This window comes from Salvia hispanica, chromosome 2, assembly GCF_029641045.1.
Source record: "Salvia hispanica isolate PSC_SH4W2 chromosome 2, Shi_PSC_v1, whole genome shotgun sequence".
Lineage (NCBI taxonomy): Eukaryota > Viridiplantae > Streptophyta > Magnoliopsida > Lamiales > Lamiaceae > Salvia > Salvia hispanica.
Window position 1 is genome coordinate 4,583,783 of NC_142693.1, and position 17,658 is coordinate 4,601,440.

The following is a 17,658-nucleotide window of genomic DNA, read 5'->3' on the forward strand; positions in this document are numbered from 1 at the left end:
TTCATTTTAATATTATTTAAATTAAAAAGATAAGAAAATTATCAAAATTAGTGTTTCTGATCAAATGGACAATATAGTGGTTTAAATATATCAATATGATTTATTGAATATGTAAACACAATTTAACATTGACATTGCATATATATTATACTGACGATAGCAATGTTGACATTAAACTGCTTCTTGAAAAATAAAAAAATTTAAATTTTTTTTTCAAAATTTGATATCGGAACATATGCACTTGAGATCTTATTAGGATATTTATAAATTTATCTTTAATTTGATATATATTATTTAAAAACTTATTTAAATTGAGATAGTTATAAAGTTTTGAGATAGTTTTGTTTTAAAAAGTAAAACATTAATACTCTAATTAACATTAGCTATCGTATTTTCATAATATTTAATTTAAAAAAAAAAAACCTAAATTTAGTTCCTAAACTATGCAGCAATATCAAATGTGGTCCCAATCTTTAAAAAAATCACTAAACGGGTCTAAACTTTGATGTGATACCATTGAAAGTCTTTTTCTCAGTATTTCTTGAGTTTTTTCACTTTTGATATTTTTTATTAAATGGGCCTTTTTGAACTTTTACAATTGAGACTACAAAATATTCAGTCTCTAATATTTGCAATTGAGGTGGGTCTAACCTTTACTAATATCGCTGAAGTCCCTTTTCCACTATTTCTCGAATTTTTTGTCCTTTTAGTTTTTGAATGGGCATATTAATACTTTTGCTATCATCATTCTCTGGGCTCCCATCTCAACTTCATACACAACTATTGATATGACACTTTTTCCCTCATCTTACTTCCCGAAACCACCCCCCGGCTGAGATGATATATTTCTTGGTCGGCACGAGATTTTAGGAATTGTGGGTTAATGTGTTTAATTGGTGAGAGAAAAGATCGGTGAAAGTATTAAAATAGAGAGATAATGAAAGATGAATATTTTAATAAAAGTGAAAAAAGTAATTGAATGTAATAATTAGAGAGAAAAAGTTTCCAAAATAAAAAATGCGTCATCTTAGTTTGGACAAACTAAAAAAAAATTATTATCTTAAATGGAACAAATGGAGTATTATAGCTAGAAGGAATTTTGCAGGTATAATTTTTTTTGGACCAAAATACCCCAAATGATAAAAGCCAATTATTTTTTTAATTGCACTTAATTCAACTCATTTATTGGCATTCTGCCAAGAGAAGTTGCAAAGGTATAGGACATAAAATTTCTTGTCACAACGAGAAGAAAAGCGATGAACCAAAGCAATGGGCTTTCTGTCTCATGATAAAAGCTACTCCCTCCGTCCCATAGAAATTGACCATATTTCTTTTTTCGTCCTTCCCATAGAAATTGGCCATATACATATTGAAACAGACACTTAATACAAAATATGATGGTTTCCGTAACCTAAGCATGAAAAATGTACTCACTTGCAACCTCTAATGATGAGATGGGGAATGTTGTAACCTAAGTAGAGAGTATTCTTCATTGCAATAGTTTATCAGGTTTTGGACAAGTCGGCCGTAGAGAGAAGGATCTTGTTGGCGGAGAGGGTGAGGTGTCGGTGACAATGTAGCCGGAATATATTTCGACGGAAAAACAGAGGAAGGAGATAGAGTTTGGGATTGCATAGTTAGTTAACAATTTTGTGGTTTATTAAAAGGGGGAGAAAAAATTCCTTAATTAATCAAAATCCTGTATAGTAATATGGAAACTAAATGCACCTAAAATATAGGGGGTAAATACATTTCTCATACATAATGTTTCACCTTTGTTTATATTAGTACAAAAAGTTTGAAGTTTACATAAATCATACAAAAAGCTTCATACGTGTTTCGATTTAGTACATTCCGTTATACGTGTTTCTTAATTTTTTTGGAGAACTTACATATCAATATGTTTTGGAAAATCACTAAGACAAGCATGTTAAGATGTCATTATACTTTAGATAAGTGATTGCTAAGCTGACTGTTGAGTCTAAGTGAAAATGATTGTTCAAGTTGGATGTCACAAAAGCTTCAGCCTTAACTTACTAAACTTGGAGGACCACTAGGTGGATGTCGTTGATCCATTGTAAATCCAAACAACTCCGCCAACCAATATTTGATAACATGTCAACATTGCTAATATTATTATCATTTGGTGCACTTGAAGATATGTTCATTAAGAACATGCAAAAGCTCCTCATTTTTTATTTGCACAGAGCACATATATAATCTCCAGTTTGGTCAATCTCAGATATCTATAGCTAAGATTGTGGTCAACTTTTTAAGTTACCATCAACTATACAAAAGTTGGAGAAGTGTGAACTCATTAAAGGAAATGCAGTAGACCCATTGTTAAGAGATAGGATCAAAACGTAGGATATGAGATTTAATGTATAGTCACTTTCATAAGGTGATTGATGATGAAGGACATACAATTTTTATCTCTATATATACTGCTCAATGGAAGGATCTAGACTAACACACCTTAGCATAGCTAGTTAAGAAACGAGAAAATGAGAAGACAATTCTCATAACTGAAACACAACTTTACATGTTCCTCTTTAATATGATGTGTAACTGTAGACTCTTCATTCTTTATTATGAGACTTCTCATCTGATTGATGAGGAATGCTAACACTTCCCCTCAATTCGAGGGAAGAGAGAGGACATATCCCGAGCTTGTTCCGAAGTCTTCCGAAGAATTGGAAGCTAAGAAGTTTGGTCATGATGTCTGCAACCTGATCGGTGGTTGGAACATGTCTCAAGTCGATCTCCTTCTTCGCCACTTTATCTCTAACAAAATGTACATCGAGTTCCACATGTTTGGTCCTCGCATGCAGTACAGGATTAGACGCCAATGCGATTGCGCTCAAGTTATCAACCCAAATTGTTGGAGTCGTCCTTTGCTTCACTTGCAATTCACTCAAGAGTGAGCTGATCCATGTTACCTCACAAGCTGCTTGAGCTAGACTACGGTATTCTGCCTCTGTACTCGACCTAGAAACAACCGATTGCTTCTTGCAACTCCATGAAATCAAATTAACACCAAGATAACAACATTACCCACTTATGGATTTTCTATCGTCGAGATCAGCAGCCCAATCCGAATCTGAGAATGTCGTGACCACTGTGTTCGAGGCTCGAATATGTATTCCATAGTCAGTGATCCAGCCAAATAGCGAAGAATTCGTTTCACCGCCTTCCAATGTGAGTCCAAAGGGCATGACATGAATTGACTCACTTTGTTCACACTGAAACTAATTTCAGGACGTGTGATCGTTACATATTGTAGTGCTCCTACTGTGCTTTGATACATCTTCCCATCTACAGTTGGATTCCCCTCGGATTTAGAAAGTTGAGAATTAGAGACCATAGGTGTAGGATATCCCTTGGCTTCTTGCATACTCAGTTTTTGGAGAAGATCTCTTATGTAGGCAGCTTGGTTGAGGTGAAGTCCCTCTTTTGTTTTAGACACCTCAACACCAAGAAAATGCTTCACTTCCCCAAGATCTTTGAGTGAAAAATGAGTGCCAAGTTGATCAATTACTTGCTGGATCGAAGAAGGATTAGAACCTGTGATTAGAATATCATCAACATATATCAATAAGTAGATAACTTCAGAATTGTTGATCTTGTAAAAAAGTGAGGCATCAGCTCTTGATTGAGAGAATCCCAAGGATAAGAGTACCGAGTGGACAGTAAAGAACCAAGCCCGAGAGGCTTGTTTGAGCCCATATATAGCTTTATTCAACTTGCAAACAAGATTGGGGTTTCCTTGCTCAAAACCTGGGGGTTGCCTTATATAAATGTCTTCCTTCAAGTCACCATGTAAAAAAGCATTATTCACATCAAGGTGAGTAACTTTCCATTGTGATGAAGTAGCAAGGCTGAGAATGATCCTGATGGTGCTTGGCTTCACTACTGGACTAAAAGTTTCAGTAAAGTCGAAGCCAGGGAGTTGAGAGAAGCCTTGAGCCACGAGTCTAGCTTTGTGTCTTGCAATCGAACCATCTGCATGCATCTTTAGCTTGAAGATCCAGGTGCAACCAATAGCATTTTTACCGGGTGGCAGCATAGTTAAAGTCCATGTCTTGTTTCTGAGAAGAGCAAGAAATTCTGCCAACATTGCATCCTTCCAAATAGGAATAAGAAGGGCAGCAATAACAGATTTTAGAAGAGTGTAGGAGGGTATAGAAGTATTATAGAGTTTGGGTTTAAAAATGCCTCTTTTAGCACGAGTGACCATTGGATGCACATTGGTAGTAGGTGCTGTAGTATTAGGTGCTTCAGGAGGTGTGGCAGGGGGTGGATCTGTAGATTATTCTGTAGGAGTTGGGGAAAATTTGATAGGATCAGGAGATTCTGTAAGAGGTGATGAGAAGTTGATAGGACCAGGAGATGAAATAGAGGGGGAAGGAGTCATGATATTGTTAGGTTGCGGCGAAGTAGGAGGAGTAGAATGTGTTGAGACAGAGGTGATGACTGTAGCTTGAGGACACTGCTGAGGTTGTGGAGCAATATCAGGCCGATGTAAAGGGAAGGAGAAAAAGGGCAAAGGTGCATGATTTATAGGAACATGTGTAGATGATGATAGAAAGGGAAATTTGGATTCATCAAAAAGAATATCACAAGTGACAATAATTTTTCCAGATGGGAGAAGTGCCTTGTAACCCTTGTGAGAGGAACTATAACCTATGAATGTTGATGCTTCTGATCTGTTTTGCAATTTGTTTTTGGTGTAGGGTCTCATAAATGGATAACATAAGCACCCAAAAACCTTCAGATGATTATAATCAGGCTTGACTTTAAAAAGAAGTTCAAAGGGAGTTTTGAATAGAATAGGTTTTGCTGGAATTCTATTGATGAGAAAAGATGATGTAGTAAAGGCATCATCCCAAAATTTTGAAGGAAGGCCAGCCTGAGACATTAAAGCCAACCCCATTCCAACCACATGCCTGTGTTTTCTTTCCGCTAAACCATTTTGTTGTGGTGTGTAAGGGCATGATATTCTATGTAAAATACCACATTCTTGTAGAAAAGAAGACATCCCTTGAAACTCTCCTCCCCAGTCCGACTGAAGAACTTTAATTTTGCAAGATAACATATTTTCCACCATAGCTTTGAAGGCTTTGAAAACATTCAAAACTTCCCCTTTAGATTTTAAAAGATTCAGCCATGTGAATCTACTGTAGTGATCAATGAACGTCACATAGTAGGAAAATCCATTTCTTGAAACAATGGGAGATGGTCCCCATAAATCACTGTGAATTAATTCAAGCGGAGATGAATGTTGAGCAGTAGAAGGAGTGTAAGGCAAGCGATGAGATTTGGCAATACAACAAGGATGACAAAGTAAGCTGGATTTCATTGAGTTGAAAGAAATATTGCAGCTTTGAAGAGCTTTCTCAACAACATCAAAAGCACAATGTCCTAACCTTTTATGCCATAAATCTATGCTAGGAACAGAAACAGAATTAACAAAACAAGGGAGTAAACTAGGAACAGCAGCAGGTCCTAGATGAGCTGAGCAGACAGTAGGTTGCTTGATGTTCTTGATTGTATTTGAAAGATTTGAACTGATGGGTGGCTTGGATTGCTTGGGAAGCAAGAATTGGTACAACCCTTGATCAAGGGTGCCCTTGAGGATGACTGCTTTGGATTCCTGATCCTTGACAAGACAAAAGGTAGGATGAAATTCAAAGAAAACATTGTTATCCTTTGAAAATTTAGATACACTAAGGAGATTTCTGGTGACATCCGGGACATGAAGAATATTTTTGAGGAGAAGATTTTTAGAATGAACAGCAGATGAAGTAATCACATGAGATTGACCAATATTAGCAATTTTAACTCCAATACCATTACCAAGAAGAAGTTCAGTACCTCCTTGATACTCTGTGCTAGAGTTCAGGTTTGAGATGTCATTTGAAATGTGGCGAGTAGCTCCTGAGTTAGGATACCATGAGGCAGTGGAGTTGTTGTCAAACCCATATTCAGATTTGATTGATGAGCAGGTTGTGGTTGGAAGTTGTGCGATCCCCGGGCTTGAGCTATATTAGCAGTAGGATTTGAAGGGTGAAAGGGAGTTTGCTGGTAGGAGTGATTTTGCTGCTGTCTAGGATGTGAGTTGAAGCCACTGGATTGTTCATATCTGTTCCAACATCTATCAGCAGAGTGTCCTGGTTTTTGACAGAGTTGACAAACCAAACGGTTGTTGAATCCTCTTCCTCTTCTTCCACCTCTTCCACCCCTAAAGGAGTGTCCTCCCCTATTTCCTTGAAACCTGTTAAAAAATTGTGGATTTCCTCTTCCATAACCACTTTCCTTTCTTGACTCAGACATGTTAGCAACATTAGCAGAGGGTTGCGAACCATCCAGATTAATAGATGAATTTCTTCCAGATTCTAATCGTGTTTCAAAACTATGTAGCAAAGCACTTGCTTCTGCTACAGTTGTAGGCTCAGCCCTTGAAGTGATAGTCACCATAACAGGATCATATTCCATTCCAAGGCCACTCAGGATGTGCAAGATCTGATCTTCATCTGTCACTTTGCATCCAGCAGCTCCAAGTAAATCACAACAATTCTTTATTTTGCTCAAGTAGTCCCTCATAGATAAGGATTCCTTCGTCATAGTCTGGAGTTGTAGTTTGTATTGCATCATCTTGGGCTTTGACTGATTTGAGAAGCTTGTTTAAAGAGCATTCCATATATCATTTGTAGATCTCAGTCCAACGACTAACACCATTGCACTTTCGGTGAGAGAAGGCTGGATCCAGGCCGACAATCGTTGATCTTGGCGATGCCAATTCAAATATTCTGGATTCATTCGCTCAGTTCCTTGGTCTTGAATCATTCTGGGTGGATGATCCCCTGTGAGAAAGGACTCCAGCCCATAGCCTTCAATCGTGGCTAAAACTTGTTGCCTTCATATCAAATAATTTGTATCATTCAATTTGACCGAGATTGGTTGGTTATTTGGTAAGGTGGGAATATTAGAGGTGAGGGAGGAAGAGGTAGAATCACTATGCAAGGTACTGCTTGAGCTTGAAAACTCAGCCATGTTTTCTAAAATAAAAAAAAGCAAAGGCAAGGGAGATAGAAGGGTAAGAGAGACAGGTTAAAAACCTGCTCTGATACCATAAAGGAAATGCAGTAGACCCATTGTCAAGAGATAGGATCAAAACGTAGGATATGAGATTTAATGTATAGTCACTTTCATAAGGTGATTGATGATGAAGGACATACAATTTTTATCTCTATATATACTGCTCGATGGAAGGATCTAGACTAACACACCTTAGCATAGCTAGTTAAGAAACGAGAAAATGAGAAGACAATTCTCATAACTGAAACACAACTTTACATGTTCCTCTTTAATGTGATGTGTAACTGCAGACTCTTCATTCTTTATTATGAGACTTCTCATCTGATTGATGAGGAATGCTAACGCTCATTAGTTTTGGGGATCTTCAATTGGCTCATTGCCCAATAAAATGGGTGATATAATTCAGTTGAGGAGTTAGCCGATTTCATTTGGCCAAACGGGATGTAACCACTATGGGAAATGTAAGGAAGCAGAATTGACAATTCCTCTTAATATCATAGTCGTCTTCACAAGCTTGAAGAGTTGATCTTGAGACACGATGCTGCAATCAAGTTTGAAATATTATTGTTGAGCAAATAGCCAGTAAGGCTGCATGTTTAAAGAAGTTGAGTACTTGTAACTTTCACTTCCAAATGTGAGAACTCTTGAACTGTTTGTTGGTCAGAGCAAATCTCTCAAAAAGTAGAAACACTTCAAGTTTGTTTAATATTTTCTTTGGTGCTATGACATGCGATTTCCATATGTTTCGGAAATCACCATAATTTCATCGGTAAGATTGTTGATATTCTCCACCGGTGAAGCAATTTCTTCGGTGAGAGAATTACTACAACAAGCCAACTCATTTGAATTAGTTGGTCATGAGGGTGTATGGAGCTTTAGTGACTTTAACTTGAGAAATATTGGAACACTAAAAGTTTGTGTCGTGGAAGGCGGTAGAATTATGACAAGTTTGTGGATGGTTTTAGAATCAATGAGATACAAACATAAATCAGAGAAGAATCTGATTGTGCTACTTGAGTATTTGGAGAAACTCTATTTTTTTGAACTTCAAACACTTCATTATATATGGAGAGGATCCGCCATAAAGCCTAGCAAATCTGAACGATCTTACGCTATTTGGTTGTCCGAATTTGACTACTTGTCAGTCATGAACTAACGAGAGTTCTTTCAAGTTTTAGTGTATATCAAATTTAGAACGGTTATGAGGTTGTTGAGATCATCTATGAATATTTTGCTGACAACAATGTTGATCTATCTAATATGCTAAACAAGGTGAAGACTGTCGACCTGGTGGACCTGTCAAAGCTGCGAAACATATGCAAGACTACTACATCCATGGAATGGAGGTCACTGATGAAATTTCAACGTTAAGTTGCAAAGGATTGAGTGATATTCATTCTAGTTTGAGGAACCCAGACAAGTTGGAAATTGTTGAATGTGAAGAGAGCTGGTGGACAGAGGAACAAAACAAAAGAATTCTTCCTTGTCATGGAACAAGAATTAGTTAATCGAGCCCGCAATGCAGGAGGGTTATCTGAACATGGAAAATCAATTGATCCTCTGGCATCAAATTTCAGTGTTTCTAACGAGTGCAATGGTAAAATAATGCATAAAAAGAAAAATGAGCAACTCATATCAAGCACAAGCTCTGGCATGCTAGAATCATCACAGGGAGTAGAGCACGTTATTCATCAGTCAACAAACACCAATGCTCAAGCAAACAAAGAAGCATTGTCCCATCCGGTGTGAAGATTTTCCAACTTGGATTCTTCATTATACTCTCACTCGAGATCTTTTCCTTAACAGAGTTTGCTGAAAGTACGTCTAAATCATTATTTACCTAAAACTCATTGTACCAACTGTTTTGTCAGTTCTAGATTTTAGATTTTGCAAGTGAGGCATAACTTCCATGACCTAATTCCCATCCAATTTGATCAGATTCATGACATAAAGCAAACTCAGCAGTGATAAACATACATGTACTACAAACTAACTATAACATTGTCCACTACCAATTTTACTCATGCAGATAAATGAAAAGATAAAATCATTCAAAGAGAAGATAGCAGTTTTACTTACAATAACCAAACACATGATCGTTCAATTCCTTGGAAGTCCAGCTTAAGCTAGGAAGAATACTATATTGGTACTTCACTTTCCTGCTTGTTTCATCAATTATTTTCCCCAACCCTGCACAATGTTCAACAACTTCCTCCAGGTTAGCAAAACTGATGGATTGATTCCCAAGATATGAATCGTAGCTTTGAGCATATCTTGATAATAGAGCCTGATTGACGCATCCATGATCCGAACACCACTTGGCAGATTCATTTCAACAAAGAAAATAAAGTTTTGTATTCTTTTTCTTGCTTTTTCAGAAACTATGAATGCAGCAAAATACCTTGTGTTAAGTAAATCTTAATAATATGTGTGCATATGTCTTGTGAATAAAATTTCAAAGTTTGTTTTCTAGCTAGGAATGCAACTACAGACTCCCTCAAGTCAAACGGTATAAAATTTTACCATTACCAGTAGAGTATCTACTCTCAGCAAAATTATTTCAAAGCAATTTTACACAAGTTAAAAGTGTCACTAAAATATAAACACACACAAGTAAAGAATGGGTGCTACACTAAATCTCCTGCAATCCCCTTGTTTCCTTCACATTCCAAAGTATCTATTCCAAGTCCTAGTACTATTAAAAACTAAAATTATACCACAGCAGTGAGCCAGTGGCAGCACATACAGCTACGAATCTACGACTTTTGCTCATGCAGAATCCGCAGAGAAATGAAATGAAAAGTCATTCAATTTGCATAATGCAGTTTCACTTACATCAACCAAACAGATGATTTTCCAACTCCTTGAAAGTCCAGTTTGCGTTTCTCCAAAATTAGCAACTTTATTGTGCCATCAAGCTCGATTCAGCTTGGGACAACCATAAACATTTTCTTCTAACACAGGAACACCACAGCCGACTCTTACCAGCTCCGGCAGGTAGGCAAGTACAAGTTTTGTTAACCTCGGAAGGACATTGTGTTGGTACTTCACATTCTTGCTTTCCTCTTTGATGATTTTCTCCATGACTTCACAGTCATCAACAATAAGTTCCTCCAGGATGTCAAGACACTGAAGCATTGATTCCCAAAATATGAACTGTAGCTTTGGGCAGGTCTTGACCGTAAGATGTTTAAGAGATTTAAAGTTTCTCACAGGTACAGGGGTCTTGAAGATTCTGTTCAGTCTCCTTGCTTGAGAAGGCGGCTTCCAAATTTGCTTCAATTCCCACACAAAGTAGATTCGCAAAGACTTTAGACATGGAAATGCATCTTCAGCCTTTTCCTCATCCATAATCGTTTGCATTTTTGGACACTCTCGCACGACACAAAATTCTAGCGACCGGAAACTAGAAATGTCGAATTCAGACAGGCTTCGGACATAAGTGTGATGATCCAAGTAGAATGCCGTGGCACGGGTGATAACACCTTTCACCAATGGGGATGTCTTATCGCCATTAACATACCTAAAGCATCTCTCTTGTTGACTGAACAATGATTCCACTTCATCTGGGACCCGAGAATTAATTCGCTTCACATCTTGGCCAACGGTGAAATCAAAGCTAAAGCTCTCCCTATCATTCCATGAGGGGCTCATCTTAGCGAAATTTTCAAACGTTTCTATTTGTGGAAAGTAGAAATGAAGAGAACTCAACATCTCCAACTCGCTGATATCATTGATTATGGATGCAACAAGTTTTGTCCATCGTTGATCTTCAGGGTGCACGCTAATGCTTAATGATTCTATTCCTTTCATATTTGATAGAAAACTGGGAGAAACCAATTGACATGGTAAATGCTCGTATTCACTTTCATCCTCCGGCCCATAAAAGGATAGGTGCATTCTCTTCATATTAACAAGCTTACTGATTTCAGCGGGGAGGTCGTAGAGCTCAGTGCCAGACAAATCCAGTACCTCCATTTTCTCGAGTTCTCCTATTTCAGGCTGAAGTTTTTCAAGACAAATGCAGTTCCTCAACAACAAGACTTTAAGCTCTGAAAGCTCGAAAAGTGAACTAGGTAAGATCTTGATTTTGGTATCAGATAAGTCTAGGAAAACCAAATCTGGCATGTTGTCAAAAAAAGAGGGTTGAATGAGAGTTAAACGTGTGTTTCTCTGTAAGAATAAGATCAATGAATCAGCGTAGTCTGACTCCGAAGATAGCTCATGCAATTCTTTATCAAACAAATTCCGCACATGTGGTGATAGTGATGGATAATCTCCTACCAAGATATTTTGGTTATCAAATTTTAGCTTCAGATGTTTACCCTCTATAGCAAACACATAACATTCCTTGGCTGGAAAAATAATAGTGCCAGTTTTTTGTTGCTCATTCACTGCTTGAATTTCTCCATGGCACTCTGGTTCAACTCTGTGTGGTGAAGTGAAGTTACTCATAGACATCTCTGTTTTGCTCTGCTCCAAGACAACGCCCTCTTCTTCAATTTCATGTGCAGATTGCCGCTTGATTTCGTGTCCTGAAACAGATGGAGGATTTGAGTAAGCGGCGGATACCACCCCATCAGACATATCAGAAGACTCTTCAATAAGAATCTGCATGTCAAGCTTAGCTTCTGTAACAGATCTTGATTCCCTTTCTAGACTTTGTACAAAGTTTTCAGCAACATTTTCCTCTTGTGGCTCAACATCTGGTAAAATTGTGATCGAAGCATCCATGGAACTTGCATGAGAAGCAAAATTTGACTGTCAGTTTCATTTTATACTTTTGCCATACATACTAAGAAAGACATTGACTTAATGTACCAAAATGCAGATGTTTAGTTTTACATTACAATCCAAGCTGTATAAATATTTATGTGCCTCAGTTCTAGTAGTATTTTCCATCAGATCAATTTATATTCATACATTTAATTCAAAGAATGAAATATATTAATAGCAAAATAACACCAAATATACTATATGTTCACTTTTATAAAACACTTCATGTTCGTAGGAGGATCTAACCCCGAATTTCACACGTAACGCTACGAGCTCAAAATTAAAATAAAGATAATATAGGTATATAAAAAGTTGTAGGAGTAAACAACTTTAGGATCATATTATGACTTTTTTGTTCTACAACAAATAGATTTTCCTTAAAGCTCCTTGTAATATAAATAGTAAAGGTCACTTTTGGTCCTAAATATATGGCCAAAATAGAATTTGGTCCAAAACATTCATTTGTTGAAAAACATGTCCATAACAATTGAAATCTATGTTGAAGTGATCCTTTTTTGACGGTTCCTTCAAAAATTAACGGGCATGCCACTGTGCAATTATCGTTGATCGTTAGTTTTTTGATGAAACCATAAAAAAAAGGACTACTTCGTCGATATTTTCATTTGTTATGGACCTGTTTTTCAAAAAGTAAATGTTTAAAACCAAATTCTTATTTTTGGTCACATGTTTAGCAAAATTGGCATTTACTCTATTATTAATTTAAATTAAAAAACCATCTAAGACAGGTTGCATGTTAATGTAGTAAAAACAATTGAGATAAAGACAACTATAACTATTTTTAATATAAATATAATGGTTTGTTTCCATAACCAAAGCATGTAATGAAACTTACTTGCAAACATGGATGATAAGATGGGGAATGTTGTACCACTCAGAATCAATGCGTAATTCTGTACAATCTTCAACAGTCAAGTATCGCAATTTAGTGAGGCAAGAAGGCAGACACTTTAACTTTTGGCAGTTGGATAGGTTAAGCTCTACTAGAGATGAGAGATTTCCAAACCAATGGGGCAATTCTTCTACCCCAAAACTATCCAAAACTAACGAAGAAAGAACATTGAGATGTTGAATTGACATTGGCACCCAGTCCCAATTTCCCACCCCTCTTAACTTTAACAAAGTGAGTGAGTTGCAACAGCCTTGCAATATTCCATCCACAGCGTATTCAATTGCACCACTATTCTCTGTTGACCACTGCACACTCACATCTATATGTAATTCCTTCAACTTGCCTAAATCCCAACTCTGAACACTGACACTCAACATGAAAATGGGAACACCAAGAATTATCAAATATTTGAGACGAGGAGATGATCTAGTGAGGTTGTAAATTAGCGTTGGTAGATCCTCCAAGCGGGGTAATCCCTCCAATTCGAGCCTCTCAATTGTCGGCACCCACAACTCTAGAGGATCCACAATCCACTTCAAATTTGGACAATACTTGATAATCAACTCTGAGGGAGAATCTGGTAATTCTATACACGTTGAGATGTTGTGATTGTCATAGAATAGCCAAATGCAAATGCTTTCCAATCGCTCTAATTCAATTATTCTGAGGGATGTTAATTTTTTGTTTGAAGAATCTATGAACCTGACCTTATCCAATCCAATCAAATGAAGAGTTTTGAGATTCAGCAAGTGATCTAGCCTTGGGATTTCCTGACATTCTGAGCAATTGTAGATTTTCAGCTCAATCAAGTTCTCAAGTGGTATCCAACGGTTCTTAAACCATGTTGGAAATATTTTTCCTTTGTATCCTACAATCATCAATTTCTTCAAATTTGCATGAGGCTGGAGGCCTTCCAACACACTCTCATCATTTCTTCCATCTTTTCCACCATCATTCCATTCAAACTGCAAAGCAGTTAAGTTTGGATTCTGATTTATTTTTGCTCCCTGAGCCTCTTCCTTGTCACGCACCCTTTCAAGATGCTCAATCACTAGTCTTCCTTTGAGATTCTTCAAATTGCCAAGCTCTTTAATTCCGTAGTCCTTTTCTTTGCCCACTGTAAAGTGCGGTAGTGTTCGGAGACTAATCAACCTCCCAATCTCTGCAGGCAACTCTGTATCCCTTGTAATATAAAGATGCCTCAACTCAATCAAGTACTTCAACGTACTTGGAAGTTTCTTTAAATACGATGTCTCTGCTCTTAATGTTTGCAAGCAATGGAGTTCACCGATCCACTCTGGCAAGTTTCCAATTGATGTACGAGAAATATTGAGATTTCTCAAATGTATCAACTCTCTAATTGAATTGGAGAGCTCTTTATAATTGCTGCCAATGAGAGTTAAATTATGCAGACATTTGAAGTCTGAGAACATGGTACAAGAAACTCCACCTCCCAAGAATAATGTACGCAAATTCCTCCAACCTTCTTTTGGAATAGGACTTGATTCTTCGTTGAGAAACATGTATCGAAATCTTCCACCTCTTTCATATAAAACAAAAGAAGCAATATCATGCACAAGATCGTGCATCCCATAATATTCCTGACCATGATTACCTTTCCATACAACTTGCAACAAAGAGTTTTGCAGAAGCACATTAAATATCATGGTGCCCGCAAACTCCATATCATCCTTTTGGCTTGTTTGAAGAAATCCTTCTGCCATCCATAGTTCAATCAACTCCTCCTTCACAATACGCCAATCTTTGGGAAAAATTGAACAATACGCAAAGCACTTTTTTAGTGATGAAGTCAGGTGATCAAAGCTCAATTTCAATATTCTTATGATATGTTCATATCCTTCATCAACCGAAAGCCATTTTTCATAGATAAGGCGCCATTCTTCTTCAGACTTGTAGCGGAGCACTCCCCCAATTATATTGGTGGCTAAGGGCAAACCATGACATTTTTTTGCAATATTTCTTCCAACCATCTCAAAACTTGATGGAACTTCTCCATTTTCATCAAAAGTTCTTGCTTTGATTATGGACCAACAATCATCAATTGATAAGCCACTCAATCGATGAATATGAAATGGATTAACAATTGAAGCAACCTTTGCATTTCTGGTAGTGATAATAATGGCATTTCCATTAGTAGAAGTAACTTCTGACATGGAATTGATAAAACCATTCCAGTTTGGAACATCTTCATTCCAGACATCATCTAGAACAAGAAGATAAGTCTTAGCCTTGAGAGCTTCTTGAAGCCTTTTTAGGATAACATCCCCACTCTCAAATCCATCACGAGTGTGTGAAGTCAATGACGAAAGGATTTTGTTGAAAAGAATGATCGGATGAAAAGTTTTAGAAACAGTAATGTAAATAAGTGATTCGAATCGAGCATTTATCCTTTCATGATTCAAGACTTTCCTAGTCACCGTAGTCTTCCCCACACCTCCCCTTCCGAGAAGAGCAACAATGGAGAAGATCTGATCTTCCTGGGTCTGGGTGAGCATGTCAACTAGTTTATGCACATCATCATCTCTGCCAACAAAGATTGGATCAAGACTGATCGAAGCAGTCTTAGTGGAAATATGAGCATCAACAGCAGAAGCATTCAAAACTATGCTTTGAATGCCAAGGTCGATTGCCCTTTCGTTCATAGACTTAAAATCTGCAGTAATTTTTTTGATTTTACGAGCTATATTACGCTGAAGTGAGATGCGATTAAAGGAAGAAAACCGTGGTAGCACCTTGGGACTTAAACTGGGTATCTTCACCTGTTTATGGAGAAGGTGATAGTTGAGTTCGTCCAACACATTATCAGCATCAAAAGCCATAGTTTCAAGCTCCTCCAGCCAGATCTTGACATCATTGCGGGTGATGGATTTCTCCTCAGCGTCAATCAAGCAGGCTTGAATCATGCCCAAAGTCCTTTGCAACTGTTGGGCTTCTTTATCGACACCTCGAAGTAGGGGGTATTCTCCACTGCAATAGTTGATCAGGTTCTGGACAAGAACTTCGATGGATGCTCTATACAAAGCTGTAGCCATGTTTCGCAGTACCTTGTAGCACAAACAGCAATATACAATATCATAATTCCACGCATTTCATCTCTCTCTGTCATGAGAAAGCAACTAAAAAGTCTAAAAATTCCAAAGAAACAACAAGCTTTGAGTTCTACTAACTTACCAAGTCGTGTTGTCCGAGCTGAAAACAAGTGTTGAGTTGGAGATAGGCTGACCTCGTTCTTGTTCTTGGCCGAGGAGGTCGGGGGGAGAACGGAAGATCTTGTCGGTGGAGAGGGTAAGGTGGCTTCAAGCGGGCAGGGCGGTGGTGATGAGGAAGAGAGATGAAGGAAATAGAGTCTGGGATTGCCGGATGAAAGACGGAGATAGAATCAGATAGAGCCGTGGTTGGCTACAATTTTGTGGTGACTAAAGTTGAATTTTAGTGTCCACAAAATAATGGCGAAAGTCACGTTACTAAAAACTTGTCCGCCTAGTCTGCGGCCAAAAAAAATTCTTCAACCACATCATCACTAAGAAAATAAAAAAATAATAAAAAATAATTTTTCCGACCACCGCAGCGGTCTCAGCGGCTCACAATAGGCCGCCGCGGAACCGCGCGACATCTACCACTGCCCTGTTCTCGCCGCATTCGCGATGCTCTCTCCCCCTCCACGGCTGTTCCCGTCCAGCAATAGCCGCTGCGGCTGCACCGTGTCATGCGGCAACATTATTGTGGACACTCCCTTACACTTGTCCTAAAATTTTTTTGACCTCAAATATTTTTGTGACCTTTTGATCCTAAATATATTTTAAGTCTAAAATAACTATTTTTTTTGTTAAAATTAACCGTCAAAATGTTTGACTAATTTAATAATTTAACTATAATCTAGGATTAGAGTCCAATTGCGATCCCCTACATTTCCATAAAATTCTTTTCGGATTCTATACGTAATACATTAATAAGTTTGTGATCCTACTTGGGACTAAAAGATACTAAAATAATATATTTGGAATCATAAGGTCACAAACTAAAAAGTTAGGTTTTTAAATCTCATAACGGATCAAAGGAGGGGTATTTTGGTCCGTGGACCACGAAGTCAACGTGATAATTTTGGCAGAGGTCGTATAAGGAGGCTGTAAATCAAGGTTTATTCTCACAGCACGACAATTAACTTTTCTCAGTGCTGCCAAATATAGGTCACTATTACATATTGATGTGTAATACTCCATCCGTTTCATAATAATAGGGGTGTTTTTTCATTTCCGTCCGTTACATAGTAATAGAGTCATTTCATTTTTTAGTAAAAGTCAACACATTTTTCCACACATCCTTTACTCTCTCTTACTTTTTTCTATCTCCACACAAAAAACAAAACTTTAACTCTCTCTTACTTTATTCCCTCATTTACTTTATTATCTATTTATCTCTCTTACTTTTTCTTCTCTCGTACTTTATTTTCTTTACTTTAACTCAATACATATCATTTTCTTAAATCTCGTGCCCAAACGAAATTCATCACTTATGGCGGGACGGAGGGAGTATTTGATTAATAATAATAGTATAAAGATTAAGGAGAATGAGAAAAGATATTATAATATCACTTTTGGTACTAGTTTTGTGTATGACACAAATGGGAAAATGTATTTGTTTAGAGGGAATTTTGGGGTTAACATCGCATCAGATACAAAAAATGTGATTTATAGGTACCAAAAACAATATAAAATAAAGATCATGTTTCATTTATGTGCGAAAGTGAAAAATCAGATACTTTTAATGTAGTTCACTCTTTTATTAAAAGTTGCAACCTATATGGCCGAGCCGCAACCCGCTCGGGCCAACCCGTTTAATCTATCAATCCATTT

The 17,658-nt window shown here is 37.4% G+C and overlaps 1 protein-coding gene and 1 pseudogene across 2 annotated transcripts; both read right to left on the reverse strand.

The window, feature by feature from the left end:
• Positions 1 to 6,417: 6,417 nt before the first annotated feature.
• On the reverse strand, positions 6,418 to 6,544 carry LOC125202892 (small nucleolar RNA Z247; annotated as a pseudogene).
• Positions 6,545 to 7,031: 487 nt separating this feature from the next.
• Positions 7,032 to 16,227, reverse strand: LOC125201201 (putative disease resistance protein RGA4). 2 transcript variants are annotated; one of them, XM_089065376.1, is made up of 5 exons: positions 15,977 to 16,227; positions 12,728 to 15,849; positions 9,934 to 11,836; positions 9,178 to 9,288; positions 7,032 to 7,639 (listed from the first exon to the last, which is right to left on the reverse strand). In XM_089065376.1, the coding sequence occupies exons 2-3, from the start codon at positions 15,835 to 15,837 to the stop codon at positions 10,012 to 10,014; spliced, it is 4,935 nt and encodes a 1,644-aa protein (XP_088921502.1). In that variant the 5' UTR covers positions 15,838 to 15,849; positions 15,977 to 16,227; the 3' UTR covers positions 7,032 to 7,639; positions 9,178 to 9,288; positions 9,934 to 10,011. The 2 variants fall into 2 exon arrangements, with proteins under 2 accessions (XP_088921502.1, XP_047955178.1); XM_048099221.2 differs by lacking the exon at positions 7,032 to 7,639 and having other exon boundaries at positions 9,004 to 9,288.
• Positions 16,228 to 17,658: the final 1,431 nt, after the last annotated feature.

Coding starts and splice junctions, on each gene's coding strand:
- LOC125201201 (XM_089065376.1), bottom strand. CDS start 15,837: ATGGCTACAGCTTTGTATAGAGCATCCATCGAAGTTCTTGTCCAGAAC. Junction 11,837..12,727: donor CTTATCATCCATGTTTGCAA/GTAAGTTTCATT, acceptor TTCTCATGCAAG/TTCCATGGATGCTTCGATCA.